The following is a 24,492-nucleotide window of genomic DNA, read 5'->3' as shown; positions in this document are numbered from 1 at the left end:
GGCAGGTTTTCTTTAGGACTTCATTTTCATATCGCATTGACTTCAAGAGCATTGATTTGCATGTCTGTTTATTTGGTGTCATGTTATCAAGGCCATTCTGATCTTCTCTTTTCCAGGTCTTACTTTCCATACATAAAGCTTTTAAAAACATATTCAGTATGTCTTAAGGCTGGATCAGCATGCAATCACGTCTATGCAGATATACCTTTGGTCATGAAATGGCTAGCACTGGGTCCCATATGTATGTCCCGTCACCAAAATATACAGAAATCTTTGAGGGTTTTTTTCTGTAAAACTTTTATTTATTGAAATTCAAATGAAAAACACACCATTAATCTTACTTTTGGAATTACAACTGGTCAATCAATACAGTAGATTAAAAAGGAAAGAAAAATAGAAATATCCATGTAAAAAGCATATCCGTTGCATTCCTTGACATATCCAACATTTAACAGATTCAGGCTTAGGAGAGGTGGGGAGAATATGTAGTTAACATCTATATAATAAAACTCACCCTCAACGTTCTGAGGACACTGACGTCACTGAAGCCAAGCCACTGACGTCACTTCCTTCATGAAGGGTTCGTGGTGGTGAAGCCACCGAAAGCACCAAGTCTCTGGGCACCGCCCTCGCGTCAAACGTGATGACGTCGAGGGCGGAGCAATGGCGTCACACATCGAGGGCGGAGCAATGGCGTCAGTGGCTTCAGAACGAAGAAGGTGATGAAGGTGCGTTGACGAAGTGCGGAGCAATGGCGTCAGTGGCTTCACAACGACGAAGGGTTAGGGAGGGGAGGGGAGGGGTTGGGGAGGAAAACCTTGCTAGCGCCTGTTTCATTTGCTCCAGAAACGGGCCTTTTTTACTAGTAGGATATAAGAAGAAAAGCCATGCTACCAATCCACTTCTTGCCCTTGGCTTGGTAGCATGGAATGTTGCTACTATTTGGGTTTCTGCCAGGTACTTGTGACCTGGATTGGACACTGTTGGAAGCAGGATACTTGGCTAGATGGACCATCGGTCTGACCCAGTATGGCTATTCTTATATTCTTATGTTCTTAAGTATTAACAATTAAAGTCATAGGAATGTTTATATTTATTATGATTTGGATAAAACCACCCTTTTTACACCGCAAATCAGAGCGATGAACAATCAAAAATTTAAAAGTAAGAAGGAACGCCATAAAATACAGGAAAGGATCCACCAGTCGTATAACACAATTATCCAAAAGTAAAGAAAAGGGGAAAATAAAATCAGTAAAATAATCATCCTACAGCGCTAAGCAGGCTAACCAGCTGCAAGAATTCACTGCAAGTTAGGAGAATCAGTTTATGACCAATTTTGAAGTTACTAAATGTAGTTTCTGGTCTTAGTGAAAGAGGTAAATTGTTCCATAGGATGGGAGCCAGAAAGTAAAAAAGCACTTTTTCTTGTGGATTCCAAATACGCTTGGGACGGATTGGGGAGAATAAGTCTATGAGTGTTTTTTGAAAGAAGTAGTCAAGCAGGAGAGTGAGGAATTGTCAATCTGGCTAAATAGTCTAGTAGACCAGTGTGAAGCTTTGAAAGTCAGGGTCAGAATTTTAAATTGAATCCTCAGTTCTATGGGAAGCCATTGAAGTTTTCTGAAGAGGGGCATGATGTAATCTCTTTATTTTGCATTACATATAGTAGACATGCTGCAGTGTTCTGAAGAGTTTGGAGCCTTTTAAGTTTGAATTTAGAGATTCCTGCATAAACCACATTAAAGTAGTCTAGACGGGAATTAATATATAAAAGGAACTAAAATCCAGATAGCTCTGGACAGACCTGATCTTGCAAAGCACATATAAAGTAGATCTCAAAACTGATGAGATTTGTGGAGAAAACCTTTAACCTGGAGTCGACAATAATACCAAGATACTTAAATTGATCTATTGGTTGCACAGGTAGACTAAATAATGTAGGTATAAGTGTGGGGGGAGGGGGTTCAGCCAGATATCCAACAGGCTAACAGGCTGTAGTCTTTTGTAGATTTAGGACCAGATGATGATCTTTCAGCCATGATGCAACATTATTTAGACAAGATCGAAGAGAGGAAATATCAGAATTAATTGCAGTAGTATAATGGATCATCAGCATGCAGATAGGTACTTATACCTGAGGACTGAAGCAAGAGGGGACAAGAACAGATTAAAAAGAATAGGGAAAAGCATAGAGCCTTGTGGGGCCCTGCAGGATACAGAGTAGATTTATGATTGTTCATCTGATATTGAAACCCTAAATGTACGATCTTGTAAGAATGAAGAAAACCATTGGAATAATGTGCCTGTCACTCTAATGGCGCTGAGTCATTGTAAGAGAAGTATGTGGTTAAGAACATCTAAGGATACCGCAAGGACAACAAAGCCATTGTCGAACTTATTGTACATTTTGCTTAGTAAATCGGCCAGTGTGGTTTCTGTACTGAATTCTGGCCTAAAGCCTGACTGACGGTGATGTAGAGCAAGAACAGCTTCTGAGTGAGACTGGAGTTGTCAAAGACTATATTTTTAGTAACCTTTGATAGAAATGGAAGATTTGAAATTGGCCGATAGTTTGAAGGGATGAAGCGATCGGACTGTGTTTTTTTTCAGAATCGTTTCAACTATCGCTGATTGGAGGGGGTCAGGCAGCACTCCCTCAGATAAGCTCCTTAAAGTTAATTGATGGATAAATGGCAGAAGACCCAATGAAGGAATTTTTAGCCAGGAGGAAAGGATACGGTTACAGATACAAAGGATCATAGCCCCCACATCAATCACAGGGTGAGGAGAGCCATCTTTATTTGCATCTGGGGGAATTCTACTTTAATCATGGAAAAAAGACAACATATTTCAGATCACAATACTTAATAATACATTTACAGGGATAATGAAGAAAAGGGGGCCTGGAGATCACAAGTTTCCTGCTGCATTGCAAGAAATAACTTCCTTCTCCTCTGTGTCAGTTTGGCTAGATCTGGATAAGCCTCAAACAAGTTCTGAGTCTCACAAAATTACAAGTGGGTCCTCAGGTTTGAATCCTGCACTAAAACAAATGAGACCACCCTGTTCTCATTTGTTTTCCTGTACTCCTTGGAATGACCGGAACCGGAAGTGCCCTTCGTTAGCCCGGGGCCCGCCCTCGCCTTCCTGCGTGCCGCCCAGAATTTTAAAAGTCATTTTACCTCGGGGTCTCGGCGGCAGCAGTGAAAGGTGAGCAGGCTCGGCGGCACTTCAGCCTTCCCTCCTCTCTCTCTCAGCTCTGGTCCCGCCCTCATTTCCTGTTTCTGCAAGGGCGGGACCAGAGCTGAGAGAGAGAGAAGGGAAGGCTGAAGCGCTGCCGAGCCTGCACGCCTTTCAGTGTCTGCTGTTGCCGGGACCCTGAGGTAAGATGACTTTTAAAATTCAGAACTTGGAGGGAGGGAGGGAGGACAGGCGGGGGGGCCTGGAACTCAGAGGGAGGGTGGGCCTGGAACTCGGAGGAAGGGAAAGCAGGCAGGGGGGCCTGCAACTCAGAGGGAGGGCCTGGAACTGGGAAGGAGGGAGGGAGGGTGGTGGGGGCCTGGAACTCGGAAGGAGGGGGAGAGAGAGGGGGAGGGGGAATGCACCACCTTTAAAAAAAAATGTCAGCACCCCCAATCATTTTGAAAAGTTGGCTCCTATGTGCTGGGGCACCTTGGTTCTGTTATAGAATAGGCTCCTCAGGGTTCCTACATGGAGATGGCCCCCCCCTTAGTATGCACTAAAACACATAGATGAAAAAAAAAATGGGAAATGTAGCAAACAAAACAGAAGCCAAAAAGAAATGAAAGTTGTTCTCATACGTATCCCTAATGCGATTATGGAGTCCTGTTTTTTTTTTTTCTGAATTTAGACTGTATGCTGCCTTGACTCACCTCGCAGAAAAAGCAGTCGAGAAATACGCAATAACCATAACATAACCATTTAAGTAGCAGATCAAGCCCTTCAGCCTTCTCTGTTCAGATGTTGTTTTATCTGTAGATTCCTCTGTGGAATCTTATACTATACAATTAAACATAAAGAGCTACAGTGGGATGGGGGTAGAGTGGGGTGAGAGCAGATCATCCCTCCCTATAACCCACTTGATTCAATTCATTCTTATCACATTTTCCCTATTTTAACACTTTGGGCCCCTTTTACTAAAGCTTAGCGCATACAAAAAGCTAACTGCCTTTACCACATGCTCTGGCAACGAATTCCAGAGTTTAATTACACGTTGAGTGAAGAAATATTTTCTCTGGTTTGTTTTAAATTTACTACTTAGTGGCACGAAATGAAGCTACTAAGTTGTAAATTTAAAATAAACTGGAGAAAATTATTTTTTCACTCAACTCTGGAATTCATTGCAAGAAAATGTGGTAAAAGCAGTTAGCTTTGCAGGGATTAAAAAAAGGTTTAGATAATTCCTAAAAGAAAAGACCATAAGCCATTGTTAAGACAGACTTTAGAAAATCCACTTCTTATTTCTAGGATAAGCAAAATAAAATCTGTTTTACTGTTCTAGGATCTTGCCAGGTGACCTGGATTGGCCACTGTTGGAAACAGGATACTGGGCTTAATGGACCTTCGGTCTGTCCCAGTATGGCAACACTTATGTTCTTATATAAGAAGCCTATTGATGTAAAATGGGCTTCTTAGCATTTAGTATGCACTAATTCCGTTAGCGCGCACTAAAACTTTAGGAAAAGGGCCCCTAAGCTTCTTATTTGTCTTGGGAGTGGTGGAATAGCCTAATGGTTACTGCAACAACCTGAGAACCAGGGAAACTGGGTTCAGTTTTCACTGCAGCTCCTTGTGACTCTGGGAAAGTCATTTAACCTTCCATTGCTCCAGGTACAAAATAAGTACCTGTCTATAATATGTAAACCACTTTGATTGTAACCACTTAACAAAGATCTGGGTTTTCTAGCCCATTATAAACCATAAAATTCTACTGCTTTGTCACTCTCTTATCAACCATCTGTCTCTCATCCACCCAGCTCTCCCTGTTTCTCTCCTAAGCCATCCCACCCTCTTCCCGTGAGACTGTCATTGGAATGCTTTTGTGTTTCACTTATATGTTCTGATATTTGTCAGCATTTCCTTATTTCTGATCTGAAGAAGAAGGGTTACCTTCGAAAGCTAATCAAATATTAATCCAATAAAAAAAGGTATCATCCTATTTTCTTTTCTTTGTCTTGTTTTATTTCTATTTATTACCTTTAAAAGTGGACTAACACAGCTACCACATCACGGTAGAACGAGAGAACATGAAATGAGATTGAAGGGGGGGCAGACTCAAGAAAAATGTCAGGAAGTATTTCTTCACGGAGAGAGTGGTGGATGCTTGGAATGCCCTCCCGCGGGAGGTGGTGGAGATGAAAACGGTAACGGAATTCAAACATGCGTGGGATAAATATAAAGGAATCCTGTTCAGAAGGCATGGATCCTCAGGATCCTAACCCTCATCCCCCGTAATTCCACATCACTCATACATCTGCTCACAGGAATATGTACACCATATATCTCTGTGTCTTAACACTGCCCTTTAAGCTTCCCATTGTCTCTTTCCAACGTTTCAATGTTGATGTCCCATTGTCATATTCTTAATGATACTTCGATGGTTTCACAAAACTTGTACAATGTAACCTATAACCAAGTTGTAACAAATGTATTTCCATTATTCATATCTTATTGTAAGCCACACTGAGCCCGCAAAGAGGTGGGAAAATGTGGGATACAAATGCAATAAATAAATAAATAAAATAAAAATAATAAACCAAGATTGGATAGCAGAGCCGGTAGTGGGAGGCAGGGCTGGAGGTTGGGAGGCGGGGATAGTGCGGGGCAGACTTATTCGGTCTGTGCCAGAGCCAGTGGTGAAAGGCGGGACTGGAGGTTGGGAGGCAGGGATAGTGCTGGGCAGACTTATACGGTCTGTGCCAGAGCCGGTGGTTGGGAGGCGGGCCTGGTGGTTGGGAGGCGGGGATAGTGCTGGGCAGACTTATACGGTCTGTGCCAGAGCCAGTGGTTGGGAGGCGAGGCTGGTGGTTGGGAGGCAGGGATAGTGCTGGGCAGACTTATACGGTCAGTGCCAGAGCCGGTGGTGGGAGGCGGGGATAGTGCTGGACAGACTTATACGGTCTGTGCCCTGAAGAGGACAGGTACAAATCAAAGTAGGGTATACACAAAAAGTAGCACACATGAGTTGTCTTGTTGGGCAGACTGGATGGACCGTGCAGGTCTTTTTCTGCCGTCATCTACTATGTTACTCATTGTAACCACAGAAAGGCGATATATCAATCCCATTCCCTTTCATCCATATGTCTTGTCAGTCATTCTTCACTGGATTATAAATTCCAGGGAGCAGGGACTGTCTATTAGATATGTCATGGTACCCCCAGTGCTCTATAGTACTACTAATACTAATAATAACGATTCCATTGCTATTGTTTTCTTGTACATTTCACACACTGGTGCACATTCCAGTAGGACACACAATGCACATAGTAGCATAGTAAATGTCGGCAGATAAAGACCTGTACGGTCCATCCAGTCTGCCCAATAAGATAAACTCATTACATATGGTATGTATACCTGTTCTTTATTTATTCTTGCCATTCTTAGGGCATAGGCCATAGAAGTCTGCCCAGCACTGGCCTTGTTCTGTAATTTCTGAAGTTATTGCCAAAGCCCTAGAAAAGCTCCACTCTGGCCCATCCAAATTTAATTCAGCCTCCACTAGGAGTGGCCTAGTGGTTAGTGTGGTGGACTTTGGTCCTGGGGAGCTGAGGAACTGAGTTCAATTCCCACTTCAGGCACAGGCAGCTCCTTGTGACTCTGGGCAAGTCACTTAACCCTCCATTGCCCCATGTAAGCCGCATTGAGCCTGCCATGAGTGGGAAAGCGCGGGGTACAAATATAACAATAAATAAATCAGGGCACAGACTGTAGAAGCCAGCCCAGCATTGGCTTTCCTATCTAATCTCCCCTAAGCTTCTTTGGATTCGATCCCTCTAAACAGGATTCTTTTGTGTTTGTCCCATGCTTTTTGGAATTCCATTACCGTTTTCAACTCCACCACCTCCCGCGGGAGGGCACTCAAGGCATCTACCACCCTCTCAATGTGTGTGTGTGTGTGTTCTACTGGTACGTTTCTGTGCTGAATGTATGTAATTTTGTAAAATGTTTGTTAAAGAATTCTGGTGCTGTTATCTTCAAGCATGGCCTAGTGGTTAGAGCACCGGTCTTGCAATCCAGAGGTGGCCGGTTCAAATCCTACTGCTGCTCCTTGTGAGCTTGGGCAAGTCACTTATCCCTCCATTGCCTCAAGTACAAACTTAGATTGTGAGCTCTCCTGGGACAGAGAAATATCCAGTGTACCTGAATGTAACTCACCTTGAGTTACTACTGAAAAAGGTGTGAGCAAAATCTAAGTAAATAAACTGTGTAACCAGTCACAAAATATTTTCTATTAGAGACAGAGGTATCACTATGGAGTGGCAGGTGCTACCTCAAAAAAAATTGGCTTACCACCTCTATGCCTTCACAACTAGAACCAGACAGTACCTGTACGCTGGTCTGGCTGGGGGCTGCAGCTCTAGAGCCTGTAATGGCAGCATTGGGTTGCATGGAAGCCCCTTTCTCCTTCTTACAGGAGCCGGACTGCACAATTCAAACCCGTTCTGTTTGAACCATGAGACTCTGTCTACGGAGACCTGTGTGGTTCAAACATCATTAGTCTATAATAGAAATGGTCCCTGAGGCATCACCACCAAAGGCTTGATAAAGTGATTTGAGAAGGACCATTTCAAATCCACAAAACCTTCTTTCATGTTTTAGAGTGATCCCATGGGCTTTGGCATCTCACTGTGGAATTCTGAAAGTCTCTGCGGGTTGAAAATTTCCATGTAATACCATGACATACAAAAGCTAACATTACAAATGATTTCATTTTTCTGTTCTGAGGTGTTGGTATGATTTATTAAAAATAACATAAATTTAAAATGTAAACTGTACAACGGTCTACAAACTTTACAATATTTGACATGAGTTGTAATAAAAATTTATTTACAGAGAGTGACTAGCTATTGATGGTTATAAAATGACCTAAATGGCTTAATCTTTACTCAGCGCGTAGTTAGACTCTGGAACTCGTTCCCAGAGAATGTAGTGACAGCAGTTGGCCTTGCTGAGTTTAAAGGGGGTTTGGACAGATTCCTGAAGGAAAAGTCCATCGAGCATTATTAATTTAAATTTTTGTTTTGTTTTTGCCGGGTTCTTGAGGCCTGGATTGGCCACTGTCGGAGACAGGATGCTGGGCTTGATGGACCCTTGGTCTTTTCCCAGTATGGCGGTGCTTCTTATGTTCTTAATTGCAGAACATGACCTAAACTCCTCTTTTGGAAGGGGAAGAACTATTTCATATGTGCAATAACTTCTTCCATAGACACTGCCGTGCTGAGCTGAGCTGATATCCTGAACTTGGTTTTGCTTGGCATCTGATCGCACTGTAAGAATAAATGAACCATTAATCCAATGGACATAAACCGGTTCAAACCTATGACTTGGAATGCAGACTGACCATTTCATACTTTTAACACAAAGTAACAGAGAGGAGATAGAGACCAGCTTAGTCCATCTAGTCTGCCCAGCAAGGTGGCTAAAGTCATACCTGTTCACGCTTTCCGAAAATACTAGGACTAGGGGGCATGCGATGAAACTACAGTGTAGTAAATTTAAAACAAATTGGAGAAAATGTTTCTTCACCCAATGCGTAATTAAACTCTGGAATTCGTTGCCGGAGAACGTGGTGAAGGCGGTTAGCTTAGCAGAGTTTAAAACGGGGTTAGACGGTTTCCTAAAGGACAAGTCCATAAACCACTACTAAATGGACTTGGGAAAAATCCACAATTCCGGGAATAACATGTATAGAATGTTTGTACGTTTGGGAAGCTCGCCAGGAGCCCTTGGCCTGGATTGGCCGCTGTCGTGGACAGGATGCTGGGCTCGATGGACCCTTGGTCTTTTCCCAGTGTGGCATTACTTACTTCTGTACTCTGTACAGAACATGCAGTTTACCCTCCTTGTACCTTGCTCCTCTCTGTGGGTTACACCCCTCTATGTCATTTGTTTTGCTTTCCTTTGATCCCATCTTCTTGCTTCTTAGTTTATCCCACACCTTTTTCTATTTTGTCACTGTTTTTGTTCCCACCACCTCCAATGGGAAAGAAGTTCCAGGCATCTACCATCCTTTCCTTGGAAAAGTATTTCCTGATGTTGCTTTTAAGCTTATTTTCTTGTAGCTTAATTTCATATCCTCTAGCTCCCTGTGTTTGGAAACAACATATTTGCTCATTAATACCTTTCAAGTATTTAAATATCTGTATCGTATCACCCCCATCTGTTCTAAGATTTTGATCTCCATACGCAATTGTGAAATGCATTTCTATAACTGAGTACAGCTATACAAATAAGTGCACAGAAAAATCAGTACTTATACGCATAAGTTCACTATCAGGCTTATTTTCAAAAGAGAAGGGCTCCCATCTTTCGACACAAATCGGAAGATGGGCGTCCTTCTCACAGGGTCGCCCAAATCTGCATAATCGAAAGCCAGTTTTGGCCATCCTCAACTGATTTCCATCGTGGGGACGACCAAAGTTCACGGGGGCGTGTTGGAGGCGTAGCGAAGGCGGGACTGGGGTGTGCCTAACAAATGGTCGTCCTCTACTGATAATGGAAAAAAGAAGGGCACCCCTGACGAACACTTGGACGACTTTGCCTGGTTCTTTTTTTCTTACAACCAAGCCACAAAAATGTGCCCTAAATGACCAGATGACCTCCCCTTACTCCCCCAGTGGTCACTAACCCCCTCCCACCCTCAAAAAATGTTTTAAAAATATTTTTTCTAGCCTCTGTGCCAGCCTCAGATATCATACCCAGCTCCCTGACAGCAGTATGCAGGTCCCTGGAGCAGTTTTAGTGGGTGCAGTACACTTCAGGCAGGCGGACTAAGGCCCATCCCCCCTACCTGTTACACTTGTGTTGGTAAATGTGAGCTCTTCAAAACCCACCAGAAACCCACTGTACCCACATCTAGGTGCCCCCCTTCACCCATAAGAGCTATTGTAGTGGTGTACAGTTGTGGGGAGTGGGTTTTGGGGGGCTCAGCACACAAGGTAAGGGAGCTATGCACCTGGGAGCAATTTGTGAAGTCCACTGCAGTGCCCCCTAGGGTGCCCGGTTGATGTCTTGGAATGTCAGGGAGACCAGTGCACTACAAATACTGGCTCCTTCCATGACCAAATGGCTTGGATTTGGTAGTTTCTGAGATGGGCGTTCTCAGTTTCCATTATCGCCGAAAATTGGGGACGACCATCTCTAAGGACGACCATCTCTAAGGTCGACCTAAATTTCGCAATTTGGGCATCCCCGACCGTATTATCGAAAGAAAAGATGGCCGCCCATCTTGTTTCGCTAATATGGGTTTCCCCGCCCCTTCGCCGGAACGTCCTGCGAGGACGTCCTCAGGAAAACTTGGGCGCCCCTTTCGATTATGCCCCTCCCCCCCACATGTTATTCTATAAAGGAGCATACAAGTACTATTGGGCTGGATTCAGTAAATGGTGCTCAGAGATTGGTGCTGGAATAAAAAAATCGATACTCAGCGCTACTCTTTAAAGTTTGCTGTGGGCTGAGCGCCCTGGGTAGAATAGCATGTAGTACCAGTTCCCATGCCCAAATTTGGGCGTCAGGACTTATGCCTGTTGAAACCAGATGTAGTCCCTGACGCCGAACTTGGGCACACATCTATTGTGTAACACTGTGTGCAAATTTTCAGAACTCTCCTGACCACCCATGTCCCTCCCACAGGCACTCCCCCTTTTGGGTTGCACATGAGAGAATTTAGGGGCGGTTCTTTATAGAATCACGCATAGGCAGTTGTGTGTGCAACTCCAAATTACTGCCAATTAACACCAGTAGTTGATTGTTAGCAGCCAATTATTAATGGCCCAATAGCTAATTTATTTGCGCGCTGAACTCAGGATCATGCCCAAATTTGGGTGGCCTTTATAGAATTCAGGGAATAGTGCATAACTGCAAAGGGTGGGGGGGGGGGGGGGGGTAAATGTGGGTTAGTTATATACATTCCTTGCTGGACTTAGGCAGGTCCAATTATGCCTGTGATTGACCTGGCATAAGTGGTTGTGTCTAAATTTAGGTATGCCAATGTGGGTTCATGGTAGCATCTGCTATAATGGAATTAGCATGCCTAGGTACCGATAAAGAATAGATGCTCCCCGTGCAGCATTGGGGTACCTAAAGGGGGCACCAGTTATAGACTTGCCCCCTGAGTTTGAAAAATGATTCAGAAGGTTGAGGATCTCATGAGCTCCAGTGCTGACTCTTGAGTGTTATTGACTTGCATATACTTTTTCTGTATTGACGTGAAGAAAGGAGGGTCAGTTTGGAAGTTCTTCAAAGATTCCTGTGCAGTATTTGCACCTTCCATTGAGAGGTGTTCATTCAGTGCAAAGCAGTTCTAATTCACGAAAGATAATCTGTCAAGCTCTCTTCATAAGAGTGTATGTGTGCATTCTGTTCAAATAGATGTAGTCACTGAGGAGCGAAGAATGATCCAGGGCAGAAGGTTAGCAGTAAACAGCAATATTTATCAAGAACATTATGTAATGAGTTATACTGAGTTTTCAGCTGGTTTACAAAAAAGTTTGCTTATGTAGATGTCCCCTTCTGAATAAACAGTACGGATATGCACAGGCATCGCTACTTGAATATAACAATGAAAATAAAGTTACTTAACTGAACACAGTGAGCATGACACTGTGCTGTTTAACAGTCTGAATTTGGCTTGAGTGTTCTTTCTGCCGTTCTTTTTCATCTTCCTCTGTATCCTGGTCTGCATGTGCTGGCAGTTTGTCTTTCGGACATTCTTCATAATAACTTTGGACGTATTTTCCAACGTACCACCCTTTATATTCCTCTGGCGTTTTGCATTCCAGGCCATAGTAGTTGACAGTGTAGTGATGTCTTAGCCAGTAGAACAAGTAATGAATGTGATAGTCACACCTCCAAGGGTTGTCTCTAAGCCACAAATTTTTTAGAAAGTACAGGTCTTCTAGTACTCCATATTCAAAGTTATGCAGGCTGTTGTTTGAGAGATTCAGCTCTTTTAGATTCATGAGTCCAGAAAAAGCAGCTGATAAAAAGAAGACAATATTAACTTAGGGCAGTTCATGAGATGATTTTAGCTGTCAAGAAATGCATACATCAACTATCATTTCATACAGCAGCATCCTCCTGCTTCCTTATACAGTACAGTCTCGATTATCTGACCTAAATGGGACCAACCCATTGTCGGATAACTGAAAAGTTGGATACTACAGAAAACACTGCATAAACCCCTCAAACATTGCATAAACAAAGGCATAGAGCTCCCAATTTTCAAAAATTGTTCTAAAACAAAAATTTTTAATAGAAATAAATGCAGTGACATCATCGGGGGGGGGGGGGGTCTGTCAGATATGCCGGATGGTCAGATTAACCAAAGGTCGGATCATCAAGACTGTTGTACTTCCAGCTCAATCAGAATCAAGGCTGGGATTTGACATTATGCAAAAGGAATGGAGGTGCCTATTTTCCTTTATAGAGTACTAGCATAACTGGTTGCACTTAACATTTAGGCACAAGCGCCTATGACAGCCATAGAGATAGTGTGTTACCCCCGGATTCTGTAAATGGCGTGAAAATTTACATGTGCAAAATTGCGCACTATCCTGAGATGTGCATGCAACTAAATTGGCTAACGAGCCAATTAGTGCCAATAATTGGGTGCTAACAATTATTGGTGTTAATTGGCAGTAATTTGGATTTGCCTGCAAATCTTGTAGCGCACAACTTAAAAGGGGGGGTGGCTATGGAAGGGGCATGGGCAGGTCTAGGGTGTTCACTAAAGATGTGTGCAGTATTACCGGATACCGGGGGGGGGGGGGGGGGGTCCGTGCCTAAGTTACTCGCCAGGATTTGCACCAGATTTCAGTTGGTGTAAATTCTTGTGCCCAAACTTTGGCACGGAAATTGGCCCTAAGCACTATTCTATGACTGCAATGCAACTTGCAGCACCATTTATAGAAGAGCGCTCCATGCGTATTTTATTTGGTACCATTTTTTCAGCTACAGACAGAAAAACAGGAGTATAACCTCTGCAGGAACAGCAAGCCAGACAATAATAGCAAAAATGGTCCAAGAAGGGAAGACCAACCAATGGTGCATCAAATAGTTTATTGAAGAAAGACCCAACTTGGCAACTGCCTGCATCAGGGGTCTACAAACATACATTTAAGCAAATATTAACATCAAACAAGGGAATTAAACAAACTTTGTATACATGATAGTCATATAGCCGATAATAATGAAGTAACTTTGCTAAGCTATATTATGTTACTATGCAACTTGACATAATAATATTTCTGTTTCATTCATATGTTTGCAAACTTTGTATATATTTTTTGTTTTTAGATGTGTGTGTGCAGCGCTAGTACAATCAACAGTGTTGACATAGAGTTTCCAATTGTCATTGGAATGAATTATTCAGATCCCTTGGGGTTTTTTTAATGCTTTATTGAAGAATCTGATAGTAATCTTCTTATTATTAAGTGAAATATTTTTGTTGTAATTTAACTTTGTTGTTAATATTTGCTTTTAATGTGTGTTTGTAGACCCCCGATGCAGGCAATTGCCGAAATGTAGCCAAGTTGGGTCTATCTTCACTAAACTATTTTATGCACCATTGATTGTTCCTCCCTGGACCTCTTCTGCTATTATTGTCTGACTGTTTTTTCAGTGCCATTTACTGAATCTAGCCCTTAGTTCCTAAAATGGCAGATACACACATAAATTGTAGTATTATATAACTTACATGCATGTGAGCCTCCTTACAAATACACACTAAGTATGTTACGCAGGTATTGCAGAATAGCCCTTAGGCAGAATTGTGACATCTGTGTGCAGTTCTGTGCACATACACATGCAAACATTTACATGTGTAATGGGCATGTAAATGTTAGCACTTGTGTTATAGAAATTGCCCACAAAATGTGCTAGTTTAACTGAGCATAAGAACATGAGAATAGCCACACTGGGTCAGACCAATGGTCCATCTAGCCCAGTATCCTGCTTCCAACAGTGGCCAATCCAGGTCACAAGTACCTGGTAGAATCCCAAATAGTAGCAAGATTCTGGAATCCCAAAGAGTAGCAAAATTCTATGCTACCAATCCCAGGGACAGCAGTGGCTTCCCCCATGTCCTTCTCAATAACAGAATATGGACTTTTCCTCCAGGAGTTGTTATTCTCCAAGCTGTGAAGAGAACAGGTAGATACAGTGCACGTTTCTTGCTACCCCTTGCTATCCTATTGAACTTGTAGTTCTGCACTTCTACCCATTCTAATCATGTCCTGTCCTTCCTCGTTCCATCCCCTTCTTTATAAACTTAGACTGTAAGCCACCTAGCTGATTTTCTACAATAGCAAATTTGAATAAAACTTCAAACTTTATTCAGCGGGCCCATCCGCTAAAGGAAGCAGCTAGAGTGCTATGTGTGATGTTGGTTTAAGAAATATGAGCACCTCTGCCCTATGAGGTGGACTGACGCCTCCAATTAATTTCACTCGAGCAACTGATGCCCTGCATCAGATTTGAAATGGCACCTTTTCAGTCCTCTGAGCTCTGCAGAAATGGTACTATTTTATTTAGTAAAACATAACGGGGCTAATTTCATAACATGTGAAAAGTCCAGAAGGACAGCTAGTTTATACTTGTTTTTTAAAGGCAACAGAAGCGCCATTGTGCCTTTATCAAGCAAAAGCCAGAAATATGCCAAAGGGTGCATGAATACTGATCACACATTTACACCTCCTCCGAAGAAGGTGTAAATGTTAGCATGTACTTGCATATTTTATAAAATACTAGTAAAAAAGCCCCGTTTCTTTTTGAGAGGAAGCGGGCGCTAGCAAGGTTGTATGTGACTGTTTTTGTTTGCACCCTGAAGATTTTGCTTGTAGTGTGTATGTTTGGGAGAGTGTGTGTGAGCGTGACTGTGTGAGAGTGAGTGTTTGAGAGTGAATGTGAGAGCACAGGGGTGGGCACTGACTCAGAGTGTATGTATGTGTGACAGTGTGTGTGTGTGTGACAGACACACTGAGTGTGTGTGTGTGTGTGTGAGAGAGAGAGAGAGAGAGAGAGTGTGTGTGACAGTGACTCACAGAGAGAGAGAGAGAGAGTGTCTGTGTGTTACACAGAGCTTCAGTAAGCCAAACTGTGTGTGTGTTTGCCCTAAAGAGTTTTGTTTACAATTCTCAGCTGTCTGAATTCGTCGCTGCACTTACCCTGATCAGTTTCATTCTCATTTCGCAGCTGCCTGTCAGGTGCCTCTGTCATGGCAGAGCACGTTAGGCAAATTGCGTTTTTTTCTGAGGGCGTGTGGCACTTTCGGCACGGTGCTTTGTGAAACCGGCACTGTTGTCTGCAGAGCTGATTGTTTATGTCGGGCGCAGTTATGGGAGTGCTGTTTGGGAGGTTGGCAGTGTGTTCTCGGCACGGGTCTTCTGTAGGCTGGCAGTATTGTCTGTAGAGCTGGCTGTTTAGGGCGTGCGCAGTTTTGGGATTGCGTTTCGGGAGGTCGGCAGTGTGCTCAGCGGGTAAGTGTTCTGAGGGCGGTTTGCGAGCGCAGCAAGTTTGGGCGGGCGGCAGGCAGTCTTGAGTCTTTTCCGCGTGACAGCTGTTGCTTGTGGAGGGCGACAGGCAGTCTCGAGCCTTTCGCGCGTGCCAGCTGTTGATTTGTGAGGGCGGCAGCCAGTCTCGAGCCTGTTTTGTTTCTTTGTTTTGCGCGTGCCACTTGTTTGTTCGATCAGCTGCTGACGTCATGTGATCTACACAGCCTAGCAGACCACCTCAGAATGTGGCTTCAAGCCAGGCACAGAATGTTGGAGGTGAGAATTATTATATAGGATGTATGTTCATTGCAACTCTGCCCCTGGGAGTACCTATGCATGGAGTACCTACAAGTATGTGCCATCTTGTTGGCATATGTACTTACATGCACATATTTAGCGGTACAGTTTTATTAGAGGTGTCTCCTTTGCATGCATTGTAAAGATTTCTTAAAATGGCAGAAAGAAGATCTTTCTATAATTTCTTTCTCAGCTGATACCTTAACTCCAACCAGCAGATATCACCATTGAGCAGTGGCTGAGATTTCTCCCCTCCCCCAAAGGGGCTATGAACATTGCCGCCTCTGTTCCACTTACCTTGAGAAACAGAAAACTTGAACCAGTCATCAAGCTCGGGGCTTCTGCAAGGCAATACACCACACCTGCCACTGAGCCAGCTGGCTGGTGCTGCTTGTATATTGCTGTTACTGTTCATATTGCAATTAATTGGTTTATATGACATTGTTAGGACTTAACTTCATGCCCTGTTTGCCCACCACAGACATAGGCCTGTTTTTTTTTTTATTACTCATAAAACTAAGGGCTTTTGAATTACTATAATCCAGTATGGATCCAGGGAATTTTGAGAAATGAAACTTTGTAGCTTGGCTCACATTCTCTCTGATGTAATGCAATTTTTCATCCAGGCCTGTACATAATCCTGTCCTGCTGTGGAAAGGACACAGTTCTGGTGGATTTCCTCAGCCTACCTGGCAGAATACATTATGATTCCCCCAGGCTTGCACACGCTCCTTTTTCACTGTGAGAACTACCCCAAATTGTAGACAGCAGAATGAGATGGGCCATTGGGGCCATGGCCCTGTCAATATTTTGCCCACCACAGCCTGAGTAACTAGAGAACTTGGGGGCATGTCCAGTGAATTTTTGATTTGGTCCCTCTGTTCTGTCCCCCGACAGCCTTGCACTAGTTCATAACGTGATCCTGAAATGTGTGTAATGCCTTTACTGTTATTCTCATTTCTAAGGACTTTCGCTGCTGCAGTCTCTCATTGCAAAGATACATGAGCAAGGCACTGTGGGTAATGTAGTTCACAGGCATTGCAACCACACTTGCTTGGTTGTGCAAGAACTGTTACCACTGGTTGTGAGGCTGCCCAGACCTCCTTTCTCTCTCTGCCGAGCTTGGCTCTTTTGTCTTCCTGCTATCACTTCCTGTTCAGTCTTACTATCTCTGCCCTGAGAGGTCAGCCACCCTTCTATCTCTAGGACCACCCCTTGCTACCCGATGGCAGGCTCTGTTCCCATTGGCCTCTATCTGCTCCTCCCTGAGCCTGTGTAAAGCCCCAACACCTCTTTGTCCTTTCAGCCACGAGGCTTTCTAACACCATCTAGCCAGAGACATGGAGCATGCACCATCCTATGCCAGATAGCTCTGTCCTGTTGAAACTCCCTGTAACAAACCTGGATTTTTACCCTGAAGATATCTCCTCCCAAATGAGATATTGCACATTCCATTCACCTAGCTTTGGACTATTTCTACCTGTTCAACTACCTCCCCCCCCCCCCCCCCCCCCACAATACAACTACCTCTCCTCAGATCTCCACCTCCCGCAGCCTCCAGATTAAGAAGTCTCTGTATCCTGAAGCAGCATCTTTGAACATCTATCTGTGAGTAAATTATCTGTGATTTATTCAATAAAAGAGACTTCATAAGATAATAGAGACTTCAGGTGATTGATGTGTCAGGGTTACACTCCATGATATTGGAGCTTCTAGTTACCAAGCTCCAAGAGTCATGACACCCTCCATCAAAAAAGGGGTTCTACTGTCCCTTACCCAAATGAATCATGGATCACTGTTGAGAAGGACTGCATATCTGCAGTTCATTGAATTCAATCTAGTTCACTTGTGAATAAAAACAGTTCAAATCATGCTGCGTTCTGTGTCGAAGAAAGTCATGCTAATCTCTTTCATTGCTGACATGACGCTATTTGAAGAACTGGAACAAAAAGACAGAAAATCCCAGAACACAGGAAATTCCAGATTGCCAACGTTAACGCTCTAAAACAGTTTAACACTTAAGCAAGCGATGGAGAATTTGCGGCACTAAAACCTGACATGTGTTTCAACTCACTTGGCCTCTTCTCTGGGGATTTGTGGCCGAGGACTGCAGGCTGCATTCCCAGTGCAGCACATGTGTGGTTCACACTGGTCATAAATTTTCCTGTGCTGAGGAGGGCAGCCAGAGAGGAGAGAAAACATGGACAGAGGGAAGGAGCAAAGATCTAGAGAACAGAGGGAGAAGGACCAAAAGCAGGGGGGGGTAAGAGGTAGTGACAAAACAGAGAAGCTGTGGCTAGAGAACACAGATACAAAAGAAGATCAGAACGAAAACTAGGAGAGAGAACAGGGAGAGCATGTAATGAGGAGTACAGAGCAAAGAAGGGGGAAAAGAGAGAGAGCACAGAAGGATGAGAGAAGCAGAGAGCACTTACTTGGTTGTTTGGTATTGTTTTGGTTTGTGGCGTCTACCCTTCCATTTCATCATTATATTTGTACTAAATTTTCTTGATTTTCAGTAGTTCTTGCAACCCCCAGCTCAGAGGTGTAGCCAGACTCGGTATTTTGGGTGGGCCCTTCCATGCACACGTGCCCCCTTCCTCCCCTACTACTAACTAGCATTTCTAAAGCGCTACTAGGGTTACGCAGCGCTGTACAATTTAAACATAGAAGGACAGTCCCTGCTCAAAGAGCTTACAATCTAAAAGACAAGAGAACAATCTAAAGACAAGTGAACAATCTAGAGGACGAGTGAACAGTTAGTCTGATAGGGTGGATAGATTGGGGCATTCTATCTATCTCGAGCGGTTAGGCGCCGAAGGCAGCATTGAAGAGGTGAGTTTTAAGCAGAGATTTGAAGATGGGTAGGGAGGGGGCATGGCGTATGGGTAAAGGAAGATTGTTCCAGGCATAGGGTGTGAGGCAAGGCAGAATGAGCGGAGCCTGGAGTTGGCAGTGGTGGAGAAGGGTACTGAGAGAAGGGCTTTGTCCTGTGAGCGGAGGTTACGGGCGGGAACATAGGGGAGATGAGGGTGGAGAGGTAGTGAGGAGCCGCAGACTGAGTGCACCTGTAGGTAAGGAGGAGGAGCTTGAATTGTATGCGATATCTGATCGGAAGCCAATGAAGTGATTTGAGGAGAGGGGTGATATGAGTATATCGGTTTTGGCGGAATATAAGACGTGCCGCAGCGTTCTGAACTGATTGAAGGGGGGATAGATGGCTGAGTGGAAGGCCGGTGAGGAGTAAGTTGCAGTAATCAACCACACACCACAGTTATCTTCCTGGAGATATTTTTTAAGAACGTAAGAGGTTTTTTTCACCTACCCCAATCTTCTCCCTCTCCTCTGCGGCATCCCAGAATCTGCGCTTCTGTCTCTGAACTCCATCCCTCCCCAATGTCGGTACAGGTGTCCTCGGTGCCTGCAGTGATTCATTCTCGCTCCTTGCGCCGGCCCCCGCAGGCTTCCATCTGCCATGTCCCACCCGCACTGATGTCATTGCCTGTTTCCTGTCTGGCAGAACGCAGCAGAAGGAAGCCTGCGGGGCCAGCGCAAGCAGCAAGAATGAATTGCTGCAGGCGCCGAGGACACCTGTACCGACACCGGGAAGGAAAGGGTTTCAGAGACCGGAGTGCAGATGCTGGGACGCCGCAGAGGAGAGGGGGGAAGAGAGCAGTGTGGTGCTGCAGCTGGGTGGGCCTGAACCAAGATTGGGTGGGCATGTGCCCACCCAGGCCCACCCAACTGCCCCGGCTACATTTTCTCTGATGCAGACATGAAGTAGGGTGGAACCCGCATCAGCTCCTAATGCTTCATTGTTCCAGCCTGTAAGCTTAAGCTGAAAGCTTCATGTTTTCAAATGAGAGGCCTGGAAATTTGGATTTTCCTGCTGCTAGAATTTTCTGCTTTTGACCCATGAATACAGGCATCAAAGCATGAAACACTCATTACATGTGCTTTAATGCTTCTAATTTAGTACTGAACTCCACTTTGTACTCAGATTGACATATTCTAGAACTGTCACACATGGCCTATTTTATCACTCATTTTCGTGGACCAGGTCATAAATATTTATTGCATAAAAATGACTTAGGCCTGTCTGTTGTATTTCTAACATTGGGATAATTTTTCATTATAATTGAATTCTTTCCTCTGTTTGTCTCTTTTCAAACCTGTAGCTAAATTTAATAATGTTTATACTTTTCTGAAGTAGAGATTCCACGTGATTCATATCTGTTTACATTGTCTTTAGTATAACTTAATTTTATTAAACTGTAGCTTTCAGTTTCAATACAAAACTATAAAAAGTTGTACTACAGTTAAAATTAACTCTTTAGGGAATAGGAAAAGGAACGCGTTAGAAAGTGTATGTAGAAGCAAGATGAAATGCATTCCTTTTCCTTTGAGTGAGTGAAAGCACATGGGATGTAGACTAAAAATTATCAGGCAATTGTACAGTGGGGGAAATAAGTATTTGATCCCTTGCTGATTTTGTAAGTTTGCCCACTGACAAAGACATGAGCAGCCCATAATTGAAGGGTAGGTTATTGGTAACAGTGAGAGATAGCACATCACAAATTAAATCCGGAAAATCACATTGTGGAAAGTATATGAATTTATTTGCATTCTGCAGAGGGAAATAAGTATTTGATCCCCCACCAACCAGTAAGAGATCTGGCCCCTACAGACCAGGTAGATGCTCCAAATCAACTCGTTACCTGCATGACAGACAGCTGTCGGCAATGGTCACCTGTATGAAAGACACCTGTCCACAGACTCAGTGAATCAGTCAGACTCTAACCTCTACAAAATGGCCAAGAGCAAGGAGCTGTCTAAGGATGTCAGGGACAAGATCATACACCTGCACAAGGCTGGAATGGGCTACAAAACCATCAGTAAGACGCTGGGCGAGAAGGAGACAACTGTTGGTGCCATAGTAAGAAAATGGAAGAAGTACAAAATGACTGTCAATCGACAAAGATCTGGGGCTCCACGCAAAATCTCACCTCGTGGGGTATCCTTGATCATGAGGAAGGTTAGAAATCAGCCTACAACTACAAGGGGGGAACTTGTCAATGATCTCAAGGCAGCTGGGACCACTGTCACCACGAAAACCATTGGTAACACATTACGACATAACGGATTGCAATCCTGCAGTGCCCGCAAGGTCCCCCTGCTCCGGAAGGCACATGTGACGGCCCGTCTAAAGTTTGCCAGTGAACACCTGGATGATGCCGAGAGTGATTGGGAGAAGGTGCTGTGGTCAGATGAGACAAAAATTGAGCTCTTTGGCATGAACTCAACTCGCCGTGTTTGGAGGAAGAGAAATGCTGCCTATGACCCAAAGAACACCGTCCCCACTGTCAAGCATGGAGGTGGAAATGTTATGTTTTGGGGGTGTTTCTCTGCTAAGGGCACAGGACTACTTCACCGCATCAATGGGAGAATGGATGGGGCCATGTACCGTACAATTCTGAGTGACAACCTCCTTCCCTCCGCCAGGGCCTTAAAAATGGGTCGTGGCTGGGTCTTCCAGCACGACAATGACCCAAAACATACAGCCAAGGCAACAAAGGAGTGGCTCAGGAAGAAGCACATTAGGGTCATGGAGTGGCCTAGCCAGTCACCAGACCTTAATCCCATTGAAAACTTATGGAGGGAGCTGAAGCTGCGAGTTGCCAAGCGACAGCCCAGAACTCTTAATGATTTAGAGATGATCTGCAAAGAGGAGTGGACCAAAATTCCTCCTGACATGTGTGCAAACCTCATCATCAACTACAGAAGACGTCTGACCGCTGTGCTTGCCAACAAGGGTTTTGCCACCAAGTATTAGGTCTTGTTTGCCAGAGGGATTAAATACTTATTTCCCTCTGCAGAATGCAAATAAATTCATATACTTTCCACAATGTGATTTTCCGGATTTAATTTGTGATGTGCTATCTCTCACTGTTACCAATAACCTACCCTTCAATTATGGGCTGCTCATGTCTTTGTCAGTGGGCAAACTTACAAAATCAGCAAGGGATCAAATACTTATTTCCCCCACTGTAACTTTGCACCAACTCGAACCAAAATCACAATTCATTCACAATTTTTAGTCTCAACTTCCTTTGCTGAATTTCTGAGTTTCAGCGTGCATATGGATAGACAGAGAGACAAGAATTTTGCTGTTGACAACAGGTATTCTTGCAAGTAGCAAAATGCATTTAGAAACATAATAAAGCCAACTTAATACTGTATTGTTCCCTTATGTCAGATACCGGCAGAGAGGAGATGTGTTCAGTACAGTGGCGTACCTAACTAGCTTGTTTGCCACCCGGGCGGGTCGCCGCTGCACCCACCAAGGCATGTTACACCCCCACCCCATCCCCCTAAGGCGTATCACCCCCACCCTCCGAAATGCATCACCCCCACCGCCCTTCCTCCTAGCAAGGGGGTGCACAGAGCAGTTGTGTGGCTGTTGGCTCCAATGGTCCCCTGCTTCGGAACAGGAAGTATCATCAGAGGGGGCAGGGGACTGGCAGAGCCAACAGCCACGGCCAAGCGACTGCTCCATGTACCCCCTTGGTGCCTGCACCTGGGGCAGACTTTCCCCACTGCTCCGCCCTTGGCACACTAGTCCAGTAGATAGAAGAAGCGCATCAGCAAAAATAATCAGAGTTCAAGATATACAAAAAAAAATATGCAGGCGTGTTATGAGCGGAATGGAGGGGAAGAGATGTAGGGCAGGCAAGGGGAATGGCTTTTAATAAATTACCATTTTACAGCGGTAAACAGTGGCAGCGGAAGCAGAGAAACTGAGAATATAAACAGAGCTTTACATTGAGTACTAAATTGAATAAATTCAGTCAGCAAGCAATATTGCCGAGTGTTTATTGCTGTCCTTTGGTTTTAAGTTTGGAGGTAGAATATTATCTCAGGTCCTAAACTCATGTCCACAGACATTAACAATGAGTTCAGAGTCTGGTTCTACTTGTTTTTAAACTTGGACATAGAATATTGTCTCAAGCTCTAAACTCACATCTGTAGACATCAACATTGTATTTAGACCCTGACTCCGTTTGCTTTGAAGAATTGTTACACCTGATACAAGTATACACCAAAACGTGGCCGTGTCAGGTTGTTCTGTCAGTAAAATCTCTTCTTTTGCCATACTGGGTCTGTTTGTAGTATTTTACATTTGACCTCCCCGGCATCTCCAATCAGGGCTGTACCTGTTTTTCCTGAGGAACAGAAGGTCTGAGCAAGCCATCCAACCCAAATCTTCCACAGGGCATTACATCACATTTGCTAGCTTTTTTTTTTTTTTTTTAAAGGTTTTATATTGCTGTTAGTGTTGATGTTGCATTTAATTATTTTATGACATTATGAAGATATTACAAACAACAGCAAAACCCACTAAAATTAATTACACTTCCTTATATTGAGCTGTGTGGCTACGTCTTTCTTACCAGGGTCAATGTATTCTATTCCATTGTTCCTGAGGTTTAAAATCTCCAGATTCGGAACTTCATCAAATGCCTTTGATCGTAAGACCTTGATGTTATTGTTGGATAGATCAAGCTTAACAGTGTCTTGAGGGATGTCAGTTGGAATGTCCTGTAATTCTTAAAAAGTAAAAAAGATATGTTGTAAATGATTTGGGCTATTAATACCATTTGACAATTACTTTCGGATTTCCGATCTGAGGAAGAAGGGCAACCTTCGAAAGCTAATCAAGAAATGTATTAAGTTATGTCCAATAAAAAAGGTATCATCTTATTTTCTTTTCCATGTTTTATTTTGTTTGATTTCTATTGATAACCTTAAGAGTGGACTAACACGGCTACCACACTCCTCTACAATTACTTTGGTAATGTTGGCTTGATTCTCAAATAAGTAAACATAAAGATGATAAATGGAAGCACGAAAATTAGAGCAATTTCAATAACATGGGCAAGACAATTCTCAAAGGGATCTAGCTGCATAATTGCAGAGTTAAGTGCTGGATCATAGTTTTGAAAACACGCTGCTATTGAATGTTAGGCATGGATGTCTCATCAGAAAATGTTTTTTTTTTTCTGGGGCTGGGCAGGTCATGGATGTAAACTACATGGGAGGGAACAGCGATGAGCTTCAGATCACCACTGTCAGCTATGTAGGTGCTTCATTCTTGCTACTCTGCTATACAGGCCACACGTTTGTGGAGTAGAATTGAAATTGTTGTGAGATGGATGTTTTGTTTTTTATTTTTTGGACTTAGACTTTTTTTTTTTAAATGCCCCTCTAAGTATGCTGTATTGTGCGTTGCCAAGGATGGTAGACTGTGCGGCCTATACAATTTTAAATAAATAAATCTGTTCTTTTGAAAAACTTTATCCTAGAGTTTTTTTTGCAGCTCCATGGTCAGCATGTCTAGACTTTTGCATCAAATTCACTTCTTACAACTGAAACAGTTTGATTCTTCATGCAGGATATTCAA

At 43.6% G+C, this 24,492-nt stretch overlaps 2 protein-coding genes across 2 annotated transcripts in view; one reads left to right on the top strand and one right to left on the bottom strand.

Moving 5' to 3' along the window:
* The window catches only part of FBXL13 (F-box and leucine rich repeat protein 13), a 189,108-nt gene that overhangs the window by 54,361 nt on the left and 110,255 nt on the right, over window positions 1–24,492 (top strand). The gene's annotated exons all lie outside the window — the stretch shown is intronic.
* LRRC17 (leucine rich repeat containing 17) overlaps window positions 10,951–24,492 on the bottom strand; it is a 35,566-nt gene continuing 22,024 nt past the window's right edge. Inside the window, exons 3-4 of the mRNA XM_030216542.1 lie at window positions 23,483–23,638; window positions 10,951–12,220 (exon numbers count right to left, since the gene is read on the bottom strand). Of these exons, the coding sequence (XP_030072402.1) occupies window positions 11,820–12,220; window positions 23,483–23,638 (557 nt within the window). The 3' untranslated portion in view covers window positions 10,951–11,819. The remainder of the gene's footprint in view (window positions 12,221–23,482; window positions 23,639–24,492) is intronic.

Source organism: Microcaecilia unicolor, chromosome 10, assembly GCF_901765095.1.
Source record: "Microcaecilia unicolor chromosome 10, aMicUni1.1, whole genome shotgun sequence".
Lineage (NCBI taxonomy): Eukaryota > Metazoa > Chordata > Amphibia > Gymnophiona > Siphonopidae > Microcaecilia > Microcaecilia unicolor.
Note: the sequence above shows the minus strand (reverse complement) of the source record. Positions and strands in the feature narration are given on the sequence as shown.